At 40.6% G+C, this 20,558-nt stretch overlaps 2 protein-coding genes across 4 annotated transcripts in view; one reads left to right on the forward strand and one right to left on the reverse strand.

The window, feature by feature from the left end:
- Positions 1-1,534, reverse strand: part of ENTPD5 (ectonucleoside triphosphate diphosphohydrolase 5 (inactive)) — a 44,342-nt gene extending 42,808 nt beyond the window's left edge. For all 3 annotated transcript variants that reach the window (XM_036260138.1, XM_036260152.1, XM_036260146.1), the window contains exon 1: positions 1,500-1,534. The gene's annotated coding sequence lies outside the window, so the exon portion shown is untranslated. The remainder of the gene's footprint in view (positions 1-1,499) is intronic.
- Positions 1,535-1,683: 149 nt separating this feature from the next.
- Positions 1,684-20,558, forward strand: part of BBOF1 (basal body orientation factor 1) — a 39,775-nt gene continuing 20,900 nt past the window's right edge. The window contains exons 1-4 of the mRNA XM_036275534.1: positions 1,684-1,807; positions 6,011-6,239; positions 9,918-9,983; positions 11,154-11,297. Coding sequence (XP_036131427.1) covers positions 1,749-1,807; positions 6,011-6,239; positions 9,918-9,983; positions 11,154-11,297 — 498 coding nt within the window. The 5' untranslated portion in view covers positions 1,684-1,748. The remainder of the gene's footprint in view (positions 1,808-6,010; positions 6,240-9,917; positions 9,984-11,153; positions 11,298-20,558) is intronic.

The following is a 20,558-nucleotide window of genomic DNA, read 5'->3' on the forward strand; positions in this document are numbered from 1 at the left end:
ATGTTGGTGGTCAGAAGACTATATTCTAGAACCATCTCTACTCCACTATGAATCTGGGCATTTCTCTTAGTCATATTCATATCTCAACAGTTCTAACTACAAAATCAAACTTATAGTCACTAAAAATATGTTGTATAATAAAATAACTATAAAGTACATATTACAAGTATAAAGCACTATGCTCATATTAAGACATAATCTTGTTAGTCAAATTTTCATGTTTATAAATGAATCTGTAAACAAGCATAAACAACAAAAGTCTTGGCCTGAATTTCATATTATAAAGTTACAATTTTTAGAATGTATTCCAAATATAGCCTGTGGTAGAAGATGCCCTACCCTTTCTTTTTCTGCAAGTTATCAATAGGATGTACTTTCAGAACCTTTGCCATACATTTTAATAACTTTACAGATTCCATATCAGAGGAAACCCTTTCAATGTATGGTGAGTCCTAAGGACCCAGTGGAGTGTGACATACAAGAGGGGGAAATGCACCCCAAACAAAATAAGCCACGATCTTGCAGTGCTCATTAACAAATCGGCAGTTCCCTCTAACCACATAATTCAGAAACAGAAACTACATAAATGAAACAAAGCAGGTGGGAACAAGCATGAGGTCAAAGGCCTCTGGAAGGGGTGTAGATAATTGCATTCTCCCTAGGGAAATGGAGAGGGAAGATGCACAAGGAAGTTTTTAAAGAAATTTTAAATTCAATTTGAAATGGAGGATGTCGCAGACCTGAGCTTCAATGACAAGTTTCCTATCTATTGTCTTGGCACCAAGAATTCCCTGTCTGCCTTAATGACTCACTCTCATTGAAAGGCTTAGTCATAGAGCTCCTCCTCTGGAAAAGAACAATACTTTCGAGTACTCCTTTTCCTGGGTGTGCTCAGGTTTTAAACAAAAAAACAAACCCAAGAACTTCCGACTTCATGCAACTTTCGGAAAAAGGGGCTGCGGACGCATGAGATATTAGCAAATGGGCATCCGGGCGGGTTCTGGGAGGGCAGTGCCGGCTGTACAGGGCAGAACGGGGCCGAGCTCCCGTCGCCCGACCCAGTGGCAGCACTTGTCTCCTCGCCAGGTTCCCGGACGCCCGCGCTGCTGCCCGGCGGAGGCTACCAGTCCCAGCCCCACCACCGCCTCACCAAAAAAAAAAAAATGTGTGGCCCAAAAAGTCCGCTACATGCGCCACCCCTTACAGAATTAGCAAGAGTTAGCAGCCTGTAGTCGGGGCAGGTTCGGGAGACTGAGGCGGAGCAGGAGTCAGGCGGCCGCGGCCACGCAGGCTGGGCGTCAGGAGAGGGGAGGATGCGACGCTAAGACGCGAAACGCTGCCAAACTGGCGGGGCGGGCGGACCCGCAGGGTAGCAAGACTCCTGAGGCCAGGGCGTCCCGACCTCGCGCCGCCGGAGGCGCCCGGCCCGCAGGAAGTCGCTCTGGGTCTCCGCCCGAACCCGCAGCAGGGTCTGCTCCCTCCGCCGCTCGCACACTCACCGCGCGCGCCGCCCAGGCGCGGCCTCCCGCCGCCCTCGGAGCGATCTCCGCCCCGCCCTCCGCACCCGGCCCCCGGACTGGGCCGCGCGGCGGCGTGGGAGTCACGTCCGAGCGCATGCGCTGTTTGGGCACTTGCAACGGCCCGGGCGGAAAGTTACCAGCTGAGCGTGCTGGTTCCCTTGGAGACAGAATCCGGCCCGGCGGCGGCGGAGAAACCACCAAAACAGCCGCGCCACTGGAGAAGCCAAGATGCCGTCGAAGGGAAAGGACAAAAAGAAAGGCAAGGGCAAAGACAAAGACAAGAAGAAGTAAGGAGAACCCACCCTGGGGTCCTCTGCCCCCGCGCCTACCGTCCCGGGATTCGGGTCTGGGGGCCGCCAGACGCAGGGGTTGGCTCATTGGCTCCCGCCCTCTGACCCTCTTGGAGCCTCCTGGACCTTTCTCTCGCACTCCCCGATTCCGAGGACAGGTCCCGTTGTTCAGAAACTCCCCAAATGCATGCCAAACTACTGCTTCAACTTAGACAGTAGGGTGAGATTTGGGACCCTGAAGTCATTTAGACACAGCCTCTACCTATGTATAACGCACTAACGATGGAGGCAGATAAGTTCCCAAAGAATAGAAGTAACACAGGACCGAATGAAATAGGTGCTAGTGGAGGAACAAAGAACGGAGAATGAGGAGGAAGAGTTCTGACACTGAAAGTGAAGGTCAGGATAACATTTATTGGGATATTGGAGGTCTTCTAGACCAGCGCTGACCAAAAGGGTAGTCAACTGTAGCTAAATTAAAATTAAATAAAAAACTCAGATCCTCAGTTGTACTAGACATATTTTATATGCTCAATGGGCACATGTTGACAGTGGTAACTATATTGGACAGCCCAGATACAGAACATTTTCATTACAAAAAGTTGTATTGGACACCAGTGCTCTAGACACTTAGTGGTTCTTAACCCAGGGCAGTTTTGCTTCCCAGGGGACATTTGGCACTATCTGGAGACATTTTGGTTGTCACATCTGGAATGTGTGTGGCATCTAGTGAGTAGAGACCAAGGATGCTGTTTAACATCCTACAATGCAAAGGACAACCCCTTCACCCCTCACCCCAAAGAATCATTTAGCTCAGAATGTCAGCAGTGCCAGGAGTGGGAAATCCTGCTCAAGAATAAGCTTCTCTAGACTAGGCACTAAGCATTATTCATCATATCTCCAGCACCTAGCAGAGATCCTGGCTAGCAGATGCTTGATATTTGTTCAGTAAATTAAGGTGTCTACCTGTGTATACTTCAACTTAGATGTTTATTCCACAAGAACTGTGCTCTGGGTTCATTCTTTGTTGATCCTAGTCTGAGAGATCTCTGCTATGTGGTTGAGATGATCTTGAACATCTAAAGGATCTCTGGATGATTGAAGTAGTTCTTTGGGCCTTTTAGGGATTCCTTTTGGTTCAAAAGGAAGTGTAAAATATTTGACCAAATTGGGTAATTGTTCAGACTTTCCCAAAATGATCAGAACTAACTCTAGTATTGACCCTTTCCAGGCTTGGAGTTGCTGCCAGATTGTCACTAACCTATTGGGTGACCCTGGTAGTCCTAGACACATTGGAGTCATACATGGTGTCCGACAATACTATATATAGGACTACAAGGATATCCCCAAATTCGTAAAGTCTGTGAAGTAACTCGTTTAAGAGAGTAATAAATGCTCAATACAGAAAGTTTGGGAAACATGGAAAGTCAAAGGAGAAAACAAAAATCACCTGTAATTAATCATCCAAACATAACCATTACTATCATTTTGGGATATTCTTTTTATCTTTATAAAATGATAGCCCAGCCCTGGCCGGTTTGGCTCAGCGGTTAGAGCGTCGGCCTGCGGTCCTGAGAGACCCAGGTTCGGTTCCCGCTAAGGGCGCGTACCTCGGTTGCAGTTTGTCCCCGGCCCTGGTCGGTTGTGCGGGTGGCAGCCACTCGATGTGTTCCTTTCACATCGATGTTTCTCTCTCTCTCTCTCTGTTCCTCTCTCTCCCTCCCACTCTACCTGAACAAAAAATGGAAAAATGTCCTCGGGTGAGGATAAAAAAATAAAATAAAATAAAAATAAAATAAAATAAAATGATAGCCCATCCCTGGCCGGTTTGACTCAGCAGTTAGAGGGTTGGCCCATGGACCAAAGAGTTGTGGGTTCAGTTCTGGTCAAGTGCACATACCTGGGTTGCAATTCGGTCCCCGGCCCTGGTTGGGGTCATGCAGGAAGCAACTAAACGATGTATCTCTCTCGCATTGGTGTTTCTCTTTCTCTCTCCCTCCCACTCTATCTGAAAAAATCAATGGAAATATCCTCAGGTGAGTATAAAAAAAAAGGTAGCCCAATGTATATACTTACTTGTAGCTTTTCCCCATGTATTAATATAAGTATTCTACAGTGTGAATTTTTTTTTGCATAACTGCACAGTTCAGCACTTTTATTTATGTATGTATTTATTTTAAATCCTCACCTGAAGATACTTTTTTCCATTAATTTTTCAGATAGAGTGGGAGGAAGAGGAGAGAGAGAGACAGAGACAGACAGCAATGTGAGAGAGATACATTGATTGGTTGCCTCTCACACGACCCCAGCCAGGGTCGGGGACAAACTGCAACTGTGCGAGCCCACAACTCTTTGGTCCATGGGCCGTCGCTCTACCGCTGAACCAAACCAGCCAGGGCTAGTCAAGCATTTTTAAAAAGTGCCAAGGGCTTATCACATTCCTGAAACTCACTAGCATATGTTTTCTATTTTTGACCAGGCATCTACAGTACACATGTCAATGAGGAACATTGACCCTTGGCCAGGTGGCTCAGTTGGTTGGAGCATCGTCCCATACATGAAAAAGGTTATGGGTTTGATTCCTGGTCAGGACACATACCTAGGTTTTGGGTTCGATCCCCAGTCAGAGCACATATGGGAGGCAACCAATTAATGTTTCTCTCTCACATCAATGTTTCTCTCTATCTCTCCCTCCCTTCCTCTCTCTAAAATCAATAATCATATCCTCAAGTGAGGAAAAAAAAAGAGAAACATCAAGGGTACCAGACCTTTTATTCTTTGGATTTTTCCATGACTCATAGTTTGAGAAATCCTTCTTTGTTTCTATAGTCAGTATCAGTGGTCCTCCTATGAGAAATCCTATCTGATATCTTTCATCAACTCTGAGCAGTTTAGACTTGATAACCTCCAAGGAGCAGTTGGATGACTGTAACAAGGCAGTCTATCACTACTGCCTAAATCGTGCTGGAAAGGGAGTTCAACAGCTATAACAGGCTAGTGGTTGGGGATGAGGCTGGTCATAATTTGTAGAGAACAAAAGTGAGAGTGGGACTGAAAAAGGATCAAGAACCGAGTTGATGGGGATGGAGGGTGACAGTATAGAAATGTCCACACATACTTATATGTGAAAATATTTAGAATTCAAATACAAATGAAGTCTTCTTTGTTATTATCTAAATATATTACCAGTGTCTACCATATATAATGGATAGTGTTTTGTTAATGCTCATACAATAAATCTTTATTTTGAAAACACCTCCCCTTTTGTCACTTTAATCTTTGAAGACTTTTGTTGTTGTTATTTCTCACCAAAGGATAATTTTCCAATGATTTTTAGAAAGAGTGGGGTAGGGGGTAGAGAGAGAGAAGAAACATCAATGTGAGAGAGACACATTGATTGGTTGCCTCCTGCATGCACCCAGATTGGGCCCGGGAATTGAACCTGTAACCTAGGTACATGCCCTTGACTGGGAATTGAACCCAAGACCCTTCTGTTCAAGGGTCGATGCTCTAACCACTGAGCAATGCCAGCCAGGGCTGAAATTATTATTCTTTATTATTATTTTGAAATTTCCTCTCCATCTCTGTGTAAATGATTATGGTTTGTTTCCCAGCTATCCTTGAAGCCTGGTGCATTGTGGAACTAGCAGATAAAGTATTTAACATACTTGCCCTAGTGACCTGATCTTTTGTCCAAGGCCTAGCCAAAAAACAAACAGACATACAAACCACAACAACCTAAAACAAGAAGAAAAATGGTGTTGGGACAGGTGGAAGATTACAGAACTACGGACTTAAAGTTACATTTACACTTTGTATCATCAGGGTGAAGAGGAACTAAAGTAATGGATTTGCAGAGAGAGCCAAGGTCTAAGACTGAGCAAGTAGCAGTAGAAAAGACAGTTCTAATATAAGAGAAAGAAGTAATTGAAAAGCTGTGAAAACTTTATGAAATGAATTTAACTTATTATGCCTTTCCTCTTTTTTTCCCCAGTCGTTTAGAGTTATGCTTCAAAGCTTCCCTCTTCCAGGAAGAGGTACCTATTAATATAACTAACTTATCAAGTAAATATGAATTTCTTATTAACAAATTTATCCAAAATATTTGCTCATATGTACCAGGAAATACCAAACAAAATAATAATGGAGAGAGGTAATACTGCTATAGTGATATGCTGTCAATGTCCTCTTCCCATGTAGGAAGACAGTGAAAACTGAAGAAACTGCAGTGGAAAGAGCCAAGGCCAGTGCCGCCCTTTGGGAGGCCAGGCTGGAACTCACAGAACTCTCTAGGAGTGAGTATCGTGATACTTCCCGGAGACTTGCAAAAACTAATGAGGACTTAAAGAAACAGCAGTATAAAATGGAGAAAGATACAATGTCTGTATTAAGCTACCTGAAGAACCAGGATCAGGAGAAAGATAATATGGTAGGTAGGTAGAAACCCTCCCGAGCCTCAGTAACTACCTCTGTGTTATACTTGTGTGGTTATATATTTCAATCACATAATTAAGACATTTCAGTGACTAACTCTCCTTGAAGAGGATGCTATTTCAGAATGGCTTTACTGTCATAACTGGGTCTTTCTATTTTTAGTTCTTGTCCCATGTTTTCTTGTCTAAACAGATTGATGAGCATAATGGAATATTATGCTCCATTTTAAAGACAAAAGCATGTTATATGTCCTATATATTTTAGATATTGATAAATACTTAGTTTTAATGATTTAAAAAGCAATCACCAATAATCTATGATCACACGATGAGCCTAGCATGTCAAATCTTTAATTTATATCCTATTTAAGTGTTGAAAAGCTACTATTTTAGATCTAGAAGAAAAATAGATACGAACTAACATTTTGGAGCCCCTGTTTTGTGCCAGGCACTATACTGGGTACTTTTCCTCTGTTATCTCATTTGGTCCTTATACTAACCCCATGTAGCTACAATATTGTCATTCCCATTTTATAGATGAAGAAAATTGACTCTGAGTAAGGACAGGTAACTTGCCCAAAATCACACAGCTAGTGGGTGTTAAAATGGAATTTAGGTGGAACTCCAAAATCTTCTCTTTTCCATCCGCTTCTATGAGCCCAGTGGAAACACAAGGAAATTTCCACTCTGCTAAGGATGGTATGCATCATTCCCATGTAGGTTTCTGTACTTTTACTATTTGTGTATTATGCATTCACAAACAATATATACTACAGTTTTGTTTTAAAATTTACATGAGTAGTATTGTATTATACATGTCTTTTGCAACTTGGTGGGTTTTTTTGTTTTGTTTTGTTTTGTTTTGTTTTTTAGATGGAGTGGAAGGGAGGAAGGGAGAGAGAGAGAGACATCAATATGAGAAAGAGAGACATCGACTGGCTGCCTCCTGCACCAGCCCAACCAGGGCCAGGGATGAAACCTGCAACCAGACACCTGCCCTTGACCAGGAAACAAACGTGAAATGCTTCGGTCCAAGGACTGATGCTGTAACCACTGAGTAGACTGCATTGGGGAACTAGCAGATAAAGTATTTACCATACTTGCCCTAGTGACCTGATCTTTTGTTCAAAGCCTAGCCAAAAAACAAACAGACATACAAACCACAGCAACCTACAACAAGAAGAAAAGTGGTGTTGGGAGGGATGGAAGGTTACAGAACTACAGACTTAAAGTTACATTTACACTTTGTATCATCAGGGTGAAGAGGAACTAAAGTAATGGATAAGCAGAGAGAGCCAAGATCTAAGACTGAACAAGTAGGAATAGAAAAGACATTTCTATTATGAGCGAATCAAAGAAGTAATTGAAAAACTGTGAAAGCTTTATGAAATGAATTTAACTTATTATGCCTTTCCTCTTTTTTTTTTTTAAAGGAATTCTTTTTAAATAAAATATTTTTCTTTATTTTTGTAGAGAGAGAGGAAGGGAGAGGGAGAGAGAGATAGAAACATCGATGAGAGAAAACATCTATTGGCCGCCTCCTGAATGCCCCCCACTGGGGATCAGGCCCACAACTTTGGCATGTGCCCTGACCAGGAATTGAACCGGTGACCTCTTGATGCATGGGTCGACGCTCAACCACTGAGCCACACCAGCCAAGCGATCATCATGTCTTCAACATATTCTCACATGGTTCAGAAAAAACTATGTAAAAAAACATGTCGTTGTATATCTATATAATTATATATTTAGATAGGTCTATCTATATATACATAGGGAAGAAAAGCAAATGTGGCAAAATTGGGTGGAGAGTGTATGAGAACTCTTTATACTCTTCTTGAAACTTTTCTTCTAAAAAGTTAACCAACCCACTCAACCGGTGTGGCTTAGTGATTGAGCGTTGACCCATGCACTAAAAAGTTAACCATATATACTATGCTAAGTGAAATAAATCAGACAGAGAAAGATACATGCCATATGATTTCACTTATATGTGGAATCTGAAGAGCAAAATAAAGGAACAAAATGAAACAGACTCATACATATGGAGAATAGACTTATAGTTGCCAGAGGGGAGGGGATTTGGGGGACTGGATGAAAAGGGTAAAGGGATTAAGAATTATAAATTAGTAGTCACAAAATAGTCCCCGGATGTAAAGTACAGCATAGGGAATATAGTCTATATTGTAATAATATTGTACAGCACCAGGTGGGTACTTGAAATATCAAGGGGACCACCTTGTAAAGTATATGATTATCCACTATGCTGTACATCTGAATGTTAAATGTAATTGAAAAATAAAATTAAAAAAAAAGTTACCCATATCAGAACAACAAGATATCACTTCTATCAGAAAAACAGAAAATAACAAGTGTTGAAGAGGATGCAGAAAAATTGGAACCCTTTTGCACTGTTAGTGGGAATGTAAATTGGTACAGTTACTGTTGAAAACTATGGAGGTACCTCAAAAATTAAAAGTAGAATTACCAGATGACCTAGCAATCTCACTTTTGGGTATATTTTCAAAAGAATTTAAAGTGGGATTCTGGATGCCCGGCTGGTGTGGCTCGGTGGTTGAGCATTGACCCATGCACCAGGAGGTCGCCTGTTCGATTCCCAGTCAGGGTATATGCCCAGGTTGTGGGCCTGATCCCCAGTGGGGGCATACAAGAGGCGGCCACCCGATGTTCTCTCTCATCAATGTTTCTATCTCTCTTTGCCTCTCCCGCCTCTCTAAACAAACAAACAAACAAACAAACAAAAAACAATAAAGTAGGATCCTAGAGAGATACTTGCATACCCATGTTTGTTGAAATATTCACATAGTCAAGAGGTGGAAGCAACCCAAATGTCCATTGATGAGATAGATAAAGAAAAAATGGTATATACATACATACAATAGCATATCATTATACAGCCTTAAAAAAGAAGGAAATCCTGTCACGTGCTACATGCAACATGGATGAACCTCAAGGACATTATGCTCAGTGAAGCAAGCCAGTCAGGAAAGGACAAATATTGTGTGATTCTACTCATATCAAGTATCTAAAGTAGTTAAAATCCAGAAATAGAAAGTAGACAGGTGGTTGCTAAGGGCGGCAGGGGAGGGAGGAGCAAGAATTAGTTTCATGAGTATAGAGTTTCAGTTTTGTAAAATGAAAAAGTTATAGAGATCTGTTGTACAACCATATGAATATATTTAACACTATTGAACTGTACTTTTAAAAATGGTCAATATAATGATGGTCAATTTAATATTATGTTCTGTTTTTAAACATGTATTTATTGATTTGAGAGAGAGAGAGAGAGAGAGAGAGAAACATCAGTTTGTTGTTCCATTTATTTATGCATTCATTGATTGATTCTTGTATGTTGTATTCTTTCTGTACCACAGGCCAACGCTCCAACTGCTGAGCCAAACCGGCCAGGGCGTATGTTGTATTCTTTACCACAATTTTAAAAAGTTACTCAGGTAGTTCTGATGATAGCCAGGTTTTGGAAATTAGCAATAGCAGGTTAAGAGTATGAAGTATGTCCCCTCTTCTCCTCTTCCCACCTTACTCAACCTCTCCGACACTACTGGTTTTAATATGTGAAAACAAGGCTACTTAATAAAGGCAGGACATAGAGCAATTTCTTTATCTTCCTAACTCTGCATTTTCATCTTCTACAGATTGAAAAACTGAAACAGCAATTGAATAAAACAAAGGAACAAGCCCAAGAAGAGAAGAAAAAATTGGTAAGTATCTATGTACATTAATACTTCACTTGCTGGGTGGTCAGGTTTCTGGCAAGCTCATATTTAGTTACAATGAAAATAAATGAATAAGTCCTCTGAGCCGCTCAGCAATCTTAAAGCTCATATACCTGTTGTACAGAAGCTCAAAAAATAACATAAAAATATATTTTTGTAGAAAACCATATGGTATTAGTGGTGCTTCCTGATACTGAGTATGACATTCTTTCTTCTTTCTAAGGCTTTTCAGTGGACCAAGTTAGGAGATAGAAATGGATATAAATATAGACATAGACATAGACATAGACATAGACATAGACATAGACATAGACATAGACATAGACAGACATAGACACAGACACAGACACAGACAGATATAGATATAGACATAGATATATAAAATATTAAAATATATCATGAAATATAAATCCATACTAATATTTTCCATTCAGATCAGGAATACAGGGTTTTTACTTAACTTTAACTGTGTCTCCTTTTTCCCTCACCCAAAATCCTGGATGATACCAGTATAATTGTGTGGTTGCTTTAAACCTCAATACATCAACAGTCACAGAATACTAATACCAATACTACCGCCAATATAGATTAGTGGAAACAGTTTAAGATTTTGTGGGGCACTTCCCCCTTAGGATATATAACACGAGGAATCTACTGTCAAATTACAAGGTTTAAAACCATTTGAAATAATTCCTTTCTGCAGTTATGCCACCAACTCAACAACACAGTTTGCTTTTGAATTTTAGGAGTTGCTTTTCAAAAATGTAACCCTGCATATAAAAAGCATATAATTATATAACCCCACCTTTGTCTCTTAGTTTACTAATTTTAATTTAGGGTCAGGGACGTTATTTATCTTTCTTGCAGATTAAAAATTTTTTAGTCTTATCATGCCTCTTGTTAGTAAATATCTGCATTTTCTGTACAATACCAGCTTATTCTAGATTTCTTTTTTGTTCAAGGCACTTGTTATTGTTTAACAAAAATTAAAACTTTATGCAAAAATAAAAAGGGAACATTTCTTAAAAAAAGATAGTCAAATGGCTTGAGGCTTCAAATGGGACATGACTCTGTGGGACTTTTGTTCTTTTTCCTAACTCATTTACCTGTTTTTTGTTTTTTGTTTGTGTGTTTGTTTTTTGTTTTTTCATGCAGGAAGAAAAGTATACTGTGCAAATAAATGAGCTGGAGGGACAGTTCTATCAGAAAGCCAAAGAAATTGGCATGATTCAGATAGAGCTGAAAACAATAAAACAATTCCAAAAGAGAAAAGTCCTCGTGGAGAAAGAATTAGATGATGTAAGTTTCTTTCTTTTTTAAAAAAAGGAGATTAGAATTAACTACTATATCTGCAAAATCCTTCACTGACATTTGACATGTGAGATGGTGAAGGACTCCCTTTGACATTTTATTTTATTTATTTATCCTCACCCGAGGACATTTTATTCAGATAAAATGGGAGGTGGAAAGAGGAAAAGAGAGAGAAACATCGATGTGAAAGGGACACATGGAATGGCTGCCACCCGCATGACCCAACCAGGGCTGGGGACAGACTGCAACCGAGGTACGTGCCCTCAGAGTAGTAAGGATTGAGTTCATATATGTAAAGTGCTTAAAATATTGTACATGACATAGTGAAAATTATATCAACAGTGATGTGTAGCTCTCTGAAAAAAAAAAAGGTCCTGATTTGTAGCATTGGCTGATTTCCTTAGAAGTAAATACTTTTATATCATGGCCAGTATTTCTCTATTGAAAATAGAATATTGTCCAGATATCTTATGTGAGTGTCAAGAACCTACGTCTATTTTGGGACATTATTATCTTATTTTACTACACCTCCCCGTGCACACTCCCTTTAATCCACCTGAACTGTATATTCATTCATCTCTGAAGTCTTTGTTCACACTGTTTCTTCTATCTGGAATGTATTCCTGGTCTATTTCTGTCTATTAGGATTTTATCTATCCTTCAAGGGCTCAGCTCAAGACCATATTTTCCATGAGGCCTTCCCCCACAGTCCTTTTAAAAGTAATAATTTTCTTCCTGCCATTTGCGACAACTTGGATGAAACTTGAAGGCATTATGCTAAGTGAAATAAGACAAAAAGAGAAAGATGAATACTGTATGATATCACTTACATGTAGAATCTTAAAAAAACTAAACTCAGAGAAACAGAGAGCAAGTAGAATGGTGGCTTCCTGGGCTGGGTGTGGGGGAGAAGGGGAAATGGGAAATATTGATCAAAGGGTATAGTTTTAAGATTGACAACTTCTGCGAAATCCAGTGTATATCATGATTATAACTAATGATACTGTATTATTTTTTAATTTGTTGATTTTAGAGAGAGAGGAAATGAGAGAGAGAAACATTGATTTGTTGTTCCACTTATTTATGCATTCATTGATTTACTCTTATATGTGCCCAGACTGGAGATTGAACCCACAACCTTGGTGTATCGGGTCAACATTCTAACCAATTGAGCTACCTGGCCAGGGCAATAATACTGTATTATATTTTTGAAAGTTGCTAAGAGAGTATATATTTATTTATTATTGAATTTATTGGGGTGACATTGGTTCACAAAACCATACAGGTTTCAAGTGTACAACTCAACAAAACATCATCTGCACACTGTAGCATGCATGTACCCATTGCCCAAAGCAAAGTCTCTTTCCATCCCTATTTATCCCCCTTTGCTCACCTCCATCCCCCTTCCCCCCTGGCTATCACCACACTGATGTCTCTGTCTGTGTGTTATATATAGGATGTCCCAAAAATATGTATATACCAAAATGTGTAATTATAAAGCCATTGTTTATTAAAATACATTTCACTTTCAAAATGTAATAGACTCTATAGACATTCTGTATACATTTTTGGGGGACACCCTGTATATATGTTTCTTTTTCTTAATCCCTTCAGCTCTTTTCATCCAGCCCCCTAACCTCATTACCCTCTGACAGCTGTCAGTTTGTTCCATGTATCCATGCCTAAGAGAGTAGATCTTAAATGTTCTTACCACAAAAACGAAATGTCAATTATGTGACAGTATTTCAGGTGTTAGATAATGCTATGGTGGTAATCATTCTGCAATATTAAATGTATTAGACCAACACATTGAACACCTTAATCTTATACAATGTTACATGTCAATTATATCTCAATGAATCTGAAAAAAATAAAATAAATAAGATTATTAGTGAAAAAAGATAATGTTTTGTGTGTCCCCATAGCATTTTGTATCTTTTAAATACTGCTTAGTCTATTCTATCTTTTTTAAACGATTTTTTAAATTAATTTTTTAGAGAGAGAGAGGGAAGGAGAGGGAGAGAGGGAGAGAAACATCAGTGTGAGAGAGAAACATTGATCTGCTGCCTCCAGCACGTCCCCCACCAGGGATTGAGCTGAAACCCGGGCATGTGCCATGACTGGGAATTGAACTGGCAACCTTTTGGTGCACGGAATGATGCCCAACCAAGTAAACTACACTGGCCAGGGTGGCCTATTCTATCCTGATATTATATTTATCATTTGTCTTATTTCCCCTACTAGACTATAAATTCTTTGAGATACAAAGAATGTTGTCCTTTGTATTCATCGAAATGCAAGATAAACAGTAACGCTCAGTGAATATTTGTTAAATACTGAGTGGGTCTTTTAATTAAAAATGTAATTGAGCCTGGCCATTGTGGCTTAGTGGTTGAGCGTTGACCCATGCACCAAGAGGTCACCAGTTCGATTCCTGGTCAGAGCACATGCCCAGGTTGTGGGCCCAATCCCCAGTGGATTGGAGGCAACCCATCAATGTTCTCTCTCATCGATATTTCCATCTCTCCCTACCTCTCCCTTCCTTTCTCTCTAAAATCAATAAAGAAAAAAAAATGTAATTGAGCCCTGGCCAGTTTGGCTCAGCAGTTGGAGTGTTGGCCTGCGGACAAAAGAGTCATGGGTTCGATTCCAGTGAAGGGCACGTACCTCAGTTGCAGTTCGTCCCTGGCCCTCGTCAGGTAGTGCAGGAGGCAATTAGTGGATGTGTCCCTCTCAAGTCAATGTTTCTCTCTCTCTCCCTCTCTCTTCCTCCCTCACACTTTATCTGAAGATAAATAGAAAAATATCCTTAGGTGAGGATTTTTAAAAAATGTAATTGAAGGGATAACAAGTTTTTTACTAACTAGATTGGAGGAGTCCTTTCACAATGTAGAAATATATCAAATCATCACTATGTACATAAATTGAAATACCTTACAACTTTATTTGTCACTTATACCTCAATAAAGCTGAAAAATAGTAGAAGGAATATTTTTTTTGTTTTATATGAAAATGCTGCAGATTGAATCAAGTCAAGTTCCTTAACTTTTCAGGAATTATCAAAATAGTCATCCTAAGTGGAGAAATACATTCTGAATCAAAATGAATTAGGAACTAGTTCATATTCTAGTGGGCTAAGTTGTATTTATTTAAAGAACAATGTTGCCACCTAGGGAACAAACAGATTTCATACCTCTTCAAAGAGTGCTGTTGAGCCCGGAAGACATAAACTTTAAAGATTTATGGGGGGAAATAAGGTGGTTCTGTGGAATGTGGAAGAATTAAGGCAAGTGTGTAGGCCAATGAACTTAAAATTGGGGAGTATATATAAACAAAGAAAATTAATAATACTGTGTAATAGAATTCATTGTACAAATTTAAAAGAGGCTAATTACATTCAAATTATCAAAAGGCAGTCAAAGCATACATTAAAAAAAATTTTTTTTTTAATCCTCACCCAGGGACATTTTTCCATTTATCTTCAGATAGACTGGGAAGGAGGGAAGGAGGGAGGAACAGGGAGGCAGGAAGGGAGCGAGGGAGAGAAACACCGATGTGAGAGAGACACAACGACCAGTTAGTTGCCTCCTGCAAGACCCCGACCAGGGCCAGGGATGAATCCAAATGGAAGTATGCGCCCCTGACTGGCATCGAACCCATGACTCATTGGTCCATGGGCTGATGCTCTAACTGCTGAGCCAAACTGTCCAGAGTGCAGTTATTATTTTTTAATAAATAGTTTTGTCTTTCTTTCTTTGACAAAGTGATGATACCCATTTCAGCAAATTTCGCTGATATAAAAAAGAAAATCACCCCCCCCCCCATACACACACAAACACCTAGGTATAACCATTGTTAATATTTTGGTGTATTGTGTTTCCTTTTTCTTCCTCTGCTATGTAGAAACATATTTTAAAAGTATATTTACAAAAATGAGGTCATGATGTATAAATTGTTTGTTAACCTGACATTTTCATTTTATATGTAGTGAACATTTTTCAATGCCATTACATATTTTTCTATAAAATCTTTTGACTAGATATATGAAATTTCATTGAGTAGATATATCATGATTTATTAATTGGTTCCTTTTTGTTGGATATTTTGACAATTTTTTCTAATTTTTTACTATTATAAACTGTGATGAACATCTAAATAACAAAATATTTTTTTATATCTTTAATAAGTTTTTAGGATAACTTCTTAGTGGAATTTGTGGGTTAGAACACATGAACTTTTAAAGTTTTTTGGGTTTTTTTTTAATCCTCAACTGAGAACATTTTTCCACTTTTTGTTGTTGTTGTTCAAATAGAGCAGGAGGGAGAGAGAGAGACAAACTTCGACGTGAAAGGGACACATCAAGTGGCTGCCTCCTGCACCACCCAACCAGGGCCGGGGACAAACTGCAACCGAGGTATGTGCCCCTAGTAGGAACCGAACCCAGGCCTCTCTGGACCGTAGGCCAGCGCTCTAACCGCTGAGCCAAACCGGCCAGGGCTAAAGATTTTTGATATGTGTTATCTAGTTATCTTTCAAAAGATTGATTTATTAATTTGTGGATTTTTGAGAGAATTCAATGGCACGTGAAGAGTTCATGCTTCCCTTCCATTACACACACTGGGATGGTAGACATTTCTATAAATTTGCATATTGACATTAATTTTGAAAGTCTTTGACAATGTAAGAGGCCATCCCCCATCCTTCTTTTTAGATTTTTTTTTTCACTTTTTTTTAAATCCTCAGCTGAGGATATTTTTCAGTTTATCATCAGATAGAGTGGGAGGGAGGGAGAGAGAGAGACAGAGAGACAGAGAGAAACTTCGATGTGATAGAACCATATCGACTGGTTGCCTCCCACACGACCCAATTAGGGCCGGGGACGAACTGCCACCAAGGTATGTGCCCTTGACCGGAATCGAACCCTCAACTCATTGGTCCATGGACCAATGCTCTAACCGCTGAGCCAAACCAGCCGGGGCTCCTTTTTAAATTTTATTAAATTTATTGTGATGACATTGGTAAATAAAGTTATATAGGTTTCAAGTGTACAGTTCTATACTACATTATCTGTATATTGCATTGTGTGTTCACCAGTCAAAGTCAAGTCTCCTTTCATCATCATATATTTGACCCCTTTTACCCTTTCTTCCTCCCGCCCCTCCCCCTTTCCTTCTGGTAACAACCATACTGTTATCTGTGTCTCTGAGATTTTTTTTAAAATATGTCTTTATTGTTTTTTTTTTAATAGAAAGAGGAAGGGAGAGAGAAATAGAAACATCGATGTGAGAGAGAAACATTGATGGGCTGCCTCCTGCACACATCCTACTGGGGATTGAGCTTGCACCTTCAGCATGTGCCCTGACCTGGAATCGAACCAGAACCTCTCAGTCCATGGGATGATGCTCAGTCCACTGAGCCACATGGGCGGGGCTGTGTCTGTGAGTTTTTCTTTGTTTGTTGCTTTCAGCTGTATATCCCACATATGAATGAAATCATATGGTTCTTGATCTTTTTTGTCTGACTTATTTGCTTAGCATGCTATTCTCAAGATATCCATGTTGTTACAAGTGGCAATATTTCATCTTTTCTTATAGCTGAGTAGTATTAAGAGGCTATTTTAAAAATTATATAAAAGGCCTGGCTGGTGTGGCTCAGTGGTTGAGCATTGACCCATGCATCAAGGGGTCGCCAGTTTGTTTCCGGTCAAGGGAACTACCTGGGTTGCATGTTTGATCCTCTGCCCTGGTTGGGATTATATGGAAGGCAACCAACCAATGTGTCTCTTCCACATCCATGTTTCTCTCTCTCTCTCTCACTCTCGCTTGCTCCCTTCCTCCCTCCCTCCCTCCACTCTCTCTAAAAAAAATCGATAGAAAAATATCCTTGGGTGAGGATTAACAACAACAAAAATAAAAGTACAGGGAGAAAGAAGAACATCTAAAAGAGATCATATAAAATAGAGATCACAGTAAGGAAAATTGTTAAATATATGTAGGAACAATACTAATAATTATATTAAATTGTTACTATTCTAAATACATGTTTTATTTATAATTTAATTGTTGCTACACCCCTACAAGGGAGCTACTATTATTATCTTCTTTTTATTCCTGGAGATCTGATATTTTGAGAAGTTAAGTGACTTTCCCAGAGTCAAACAGCTGGTGAGAGACCCAGCACTTAAACTCTGGTCTGTCTGATAGAAAGCCCTTCTCAGCCCACTGGGTGGAGTTGAATCTCCGCGGGTGGGGCCACCGCCTCTCCCCAGAGCCCTGGGGAGGAGTAAGATGGCCACAGTCCTTCGTGGCCACAACTCAGCAAAAGCTCTGAGCACCCTCCAAATCTTGAGTGTCCCCACACAGTTCCAGTCCAGTCCACTCTCCCTCTGCCGGAGCCCAAGGTTCAAGAGGCTGCACCAGTGAGAGCAGGAATGCACTGTAATCGTCTGCATTAAAACAAGGGAAACTTCACTTAAAACCATGACTGTCCTTAGGAGACCACTGTGTTCCATAAAGGCTGATTTTGAGCTGAGACTTTCTCCATGCCCTGATTTGTACTGCTGTGGTCCACACAGCTTCAAGGCCGAGCAGAAGCACCCAGAACACATCTCATGACATCAGATCAAGAATTAGGGAGGCCAGTGCTTAGCTGTTACAGACAAGATGGGGAGGCTTGCCGAACAGTCCCGCCAACACGGACGCAAGAACCCAGTCGTGAGGGAAGCAGGCCCCAGGCCCCGACTCGGTTCCTCACCTGTAGCTGCTGTCAGATTCTTCTCCAGGTCTTCCTGTCACCTGTTACCAGACTCCCTAACTGAAAGTGGCAGTTTTCTATACCACCCACTGTGAGGTCAAAATGCACGGCCTCTGGAATTTCACTGGGGACGCAATTCATCACGAACTTGAGTGACAGTTCTTGCAAGTTCCGGCTCCTTGGAACACTTTTTCCTCAAATTTAACTTAAAAATTTATTAAGTAATAAAGCCAGTAAGAGAAAAAGATTGTGTCAGATTAAAGAGGAAACAAGGATTTGATCTTTGTGAAATGAGACCTTTAACAATAACTAATAACGAGAATATTAGAAGCTAACATTTATGAAGTATCTACGCTATGCCAGGCTCTGTGCTCAGGATTTTATATTCAAGCCTCAAAACCAGAAATGACACAGATGATCAGAGAAGGGAAATAACCTACCCAACATTGTAGAATGGTAGTGGCAAGACTGGGATCCAGGCAGCTGACCTGGGAGCTGGAGCAGCTGGCCCATCTCCAGAGCCTATGCCCTGCAGTCAGAACGTCTCACCCAAACAAAGAGTGAAAATAAGAAGAAGCTATGGAGGGATCGCCATCTCATGGGCTTTGGACACTGGCGTTCGGCATGCTCCAGGTAGTGGTGCTGCTTGTGGCATACCAATGGGAAGAAAGCTGAGACTTAAATACTGGTTAACACAAGGAGAGGCATTTTATTGCACAAAGGAAATTAACACAAGTAACAAATACAATTTACAAGGCTAGTCTTCCCTTTTGTTTGGTCTGTTTGTACACTATTTCAACAGCTCGGGAAGCTCTCCTAGGCTTACAGGACCAGCACTCCTTCACAATTTCTGTTCTTGACCTTGATGATAATAAGTAATGGATGAGCTTCATTTACTACTCTGCTAAGGCCTCCCAAATATATAAGCCTCTAAAGTCACAGCCCAGCAGGCAGATTACTTTTCCCCAGTTAAGTAGTTAAAGATCATTCACACAGTCAAAATCTCAGCTAAACAAACAGCGTCTCCACGGTCCATTTCAGCCTGAATGCGTAAGAAGAAAATGTCCCAAGGATAAGTGCTCTCTTGCATCCAGTATCATGGATGAAATGAACCAGCCGGTGCAACACCCGTTTTCCTAGATGATAGCCTTCTGAGCGCAGAGAGCGCGCTGGCCTTCTGGTTGGCCCCGTGAGGAATGGCCCTCGGAAGCCCAGTTAGTATCCGGACCTATTTCTGAGTGTTCCCTTCCCATTCCTGCTCTAACCAGAATCTGGCTTTTCCAAGGGACACTCTACCCCCACCGCCCTCTGAAATGGTGTTGGGTTCTTCTCCCACAGCTCTTCCTCTCCTGCGTCTCCATACAGATGGACGTCTCTGTGTTCTTCCTTGCTCTCACACCATTCTTCCTCCCCTTTCTCGGAAAAATCCCTGGCTCTGGTCACCTGACGTTTCATGATGCTCTCACCGATGACTTTCTCCACCCCAACACAGTCACACCCAGGTCACTTCTAAGACACGGGAGTTCCTGGCTTATCCTCACTCACCCCACCACTTACTCCACCTTCCTTCCTGGTGATTATGTCAGCGATGTCTCCAACAACGACCTCCCAGTGCTCTAGTCTTCTTTCCCCCACTGATCTGTATGCACCCTACCCACCACTCTGTTTTGAACAGTGAGATTTGGGGAGTTTCCAGGTTGGTGGACACCACAATAAAAAGAAGAAGAAAAAGGAAAGAGAGCCCTTCTCACTGCCTTTTTTAGAGGCATGGATATTAGATTGAATATGCCCATTTTGATCTGATTAATTTTTGCTAGTAAATAGAGAATATAGGATCAAAGCTTTAAATTAGCTCTACTTTCTTTGCCTCAAATAACTTTATGTCATTTTTATTATATGTAGTTTTAGAGGACAGAAGGATTCATCTGTGGGAATCATAGGGAGATTTTTTTTTACATTAATACTAAGAAGAATTTTCTTTAAAAAAAAAATTTTTTTTTTTAGAGAGAGAAGGGAGAGAGAGATAGAAACATCAATGTGAGAGAGAAACATCGATTGGCTGCCTCCTGAACACACCCTACTGGGAATCGAGCCCACAGCCGAGGCATGTGCCCTGACCAGGAGCAGAACCGGGATCTCTCAGTCCATGGGACAATGCTCACTCCACTGAGCCACACTGGATGGGCAAGAAGAATTTTCTAAAAATAATAACTATTAAAGGGCAGCTTAGTAAATTAATGAGATTTGAATTAGTGATACGCTGTCTCTAGATGTTTTTTTTCATAGAAAGGATTTTGTATTAAGTGAGAAATTAAGTCTGACTCTTCAGATCCCCTTTCAGTTCTAAAATATGATTCTGTGAGTCCACATGGTTAAAATTAAGATATTTAGAAAATATGATTATGAGCCCTGGCCCTTTTGGTTCAGCAGTAGAGCATCAGCCTGCGATCAATGAGTCTCCGGTTTGATTCCAGCCAAGGGTACGTACCTCGTACC

Source organism: Molossus molossus, unplaced genomic scaffold (genome assembly GCF_014108415.1).
Source record: "Molossus molossus isolate mMolMol1 unplaced genomic scaffold, mMolMol1.p scaffold_m16_p_1, whole genome shotgun sequence".
Taxonomy (NCBI): Eukaryota; Metazoa; Chordata; class Mammalia; order Chiroptera; family Molossidae; genus Molossus; species Molossus molossus.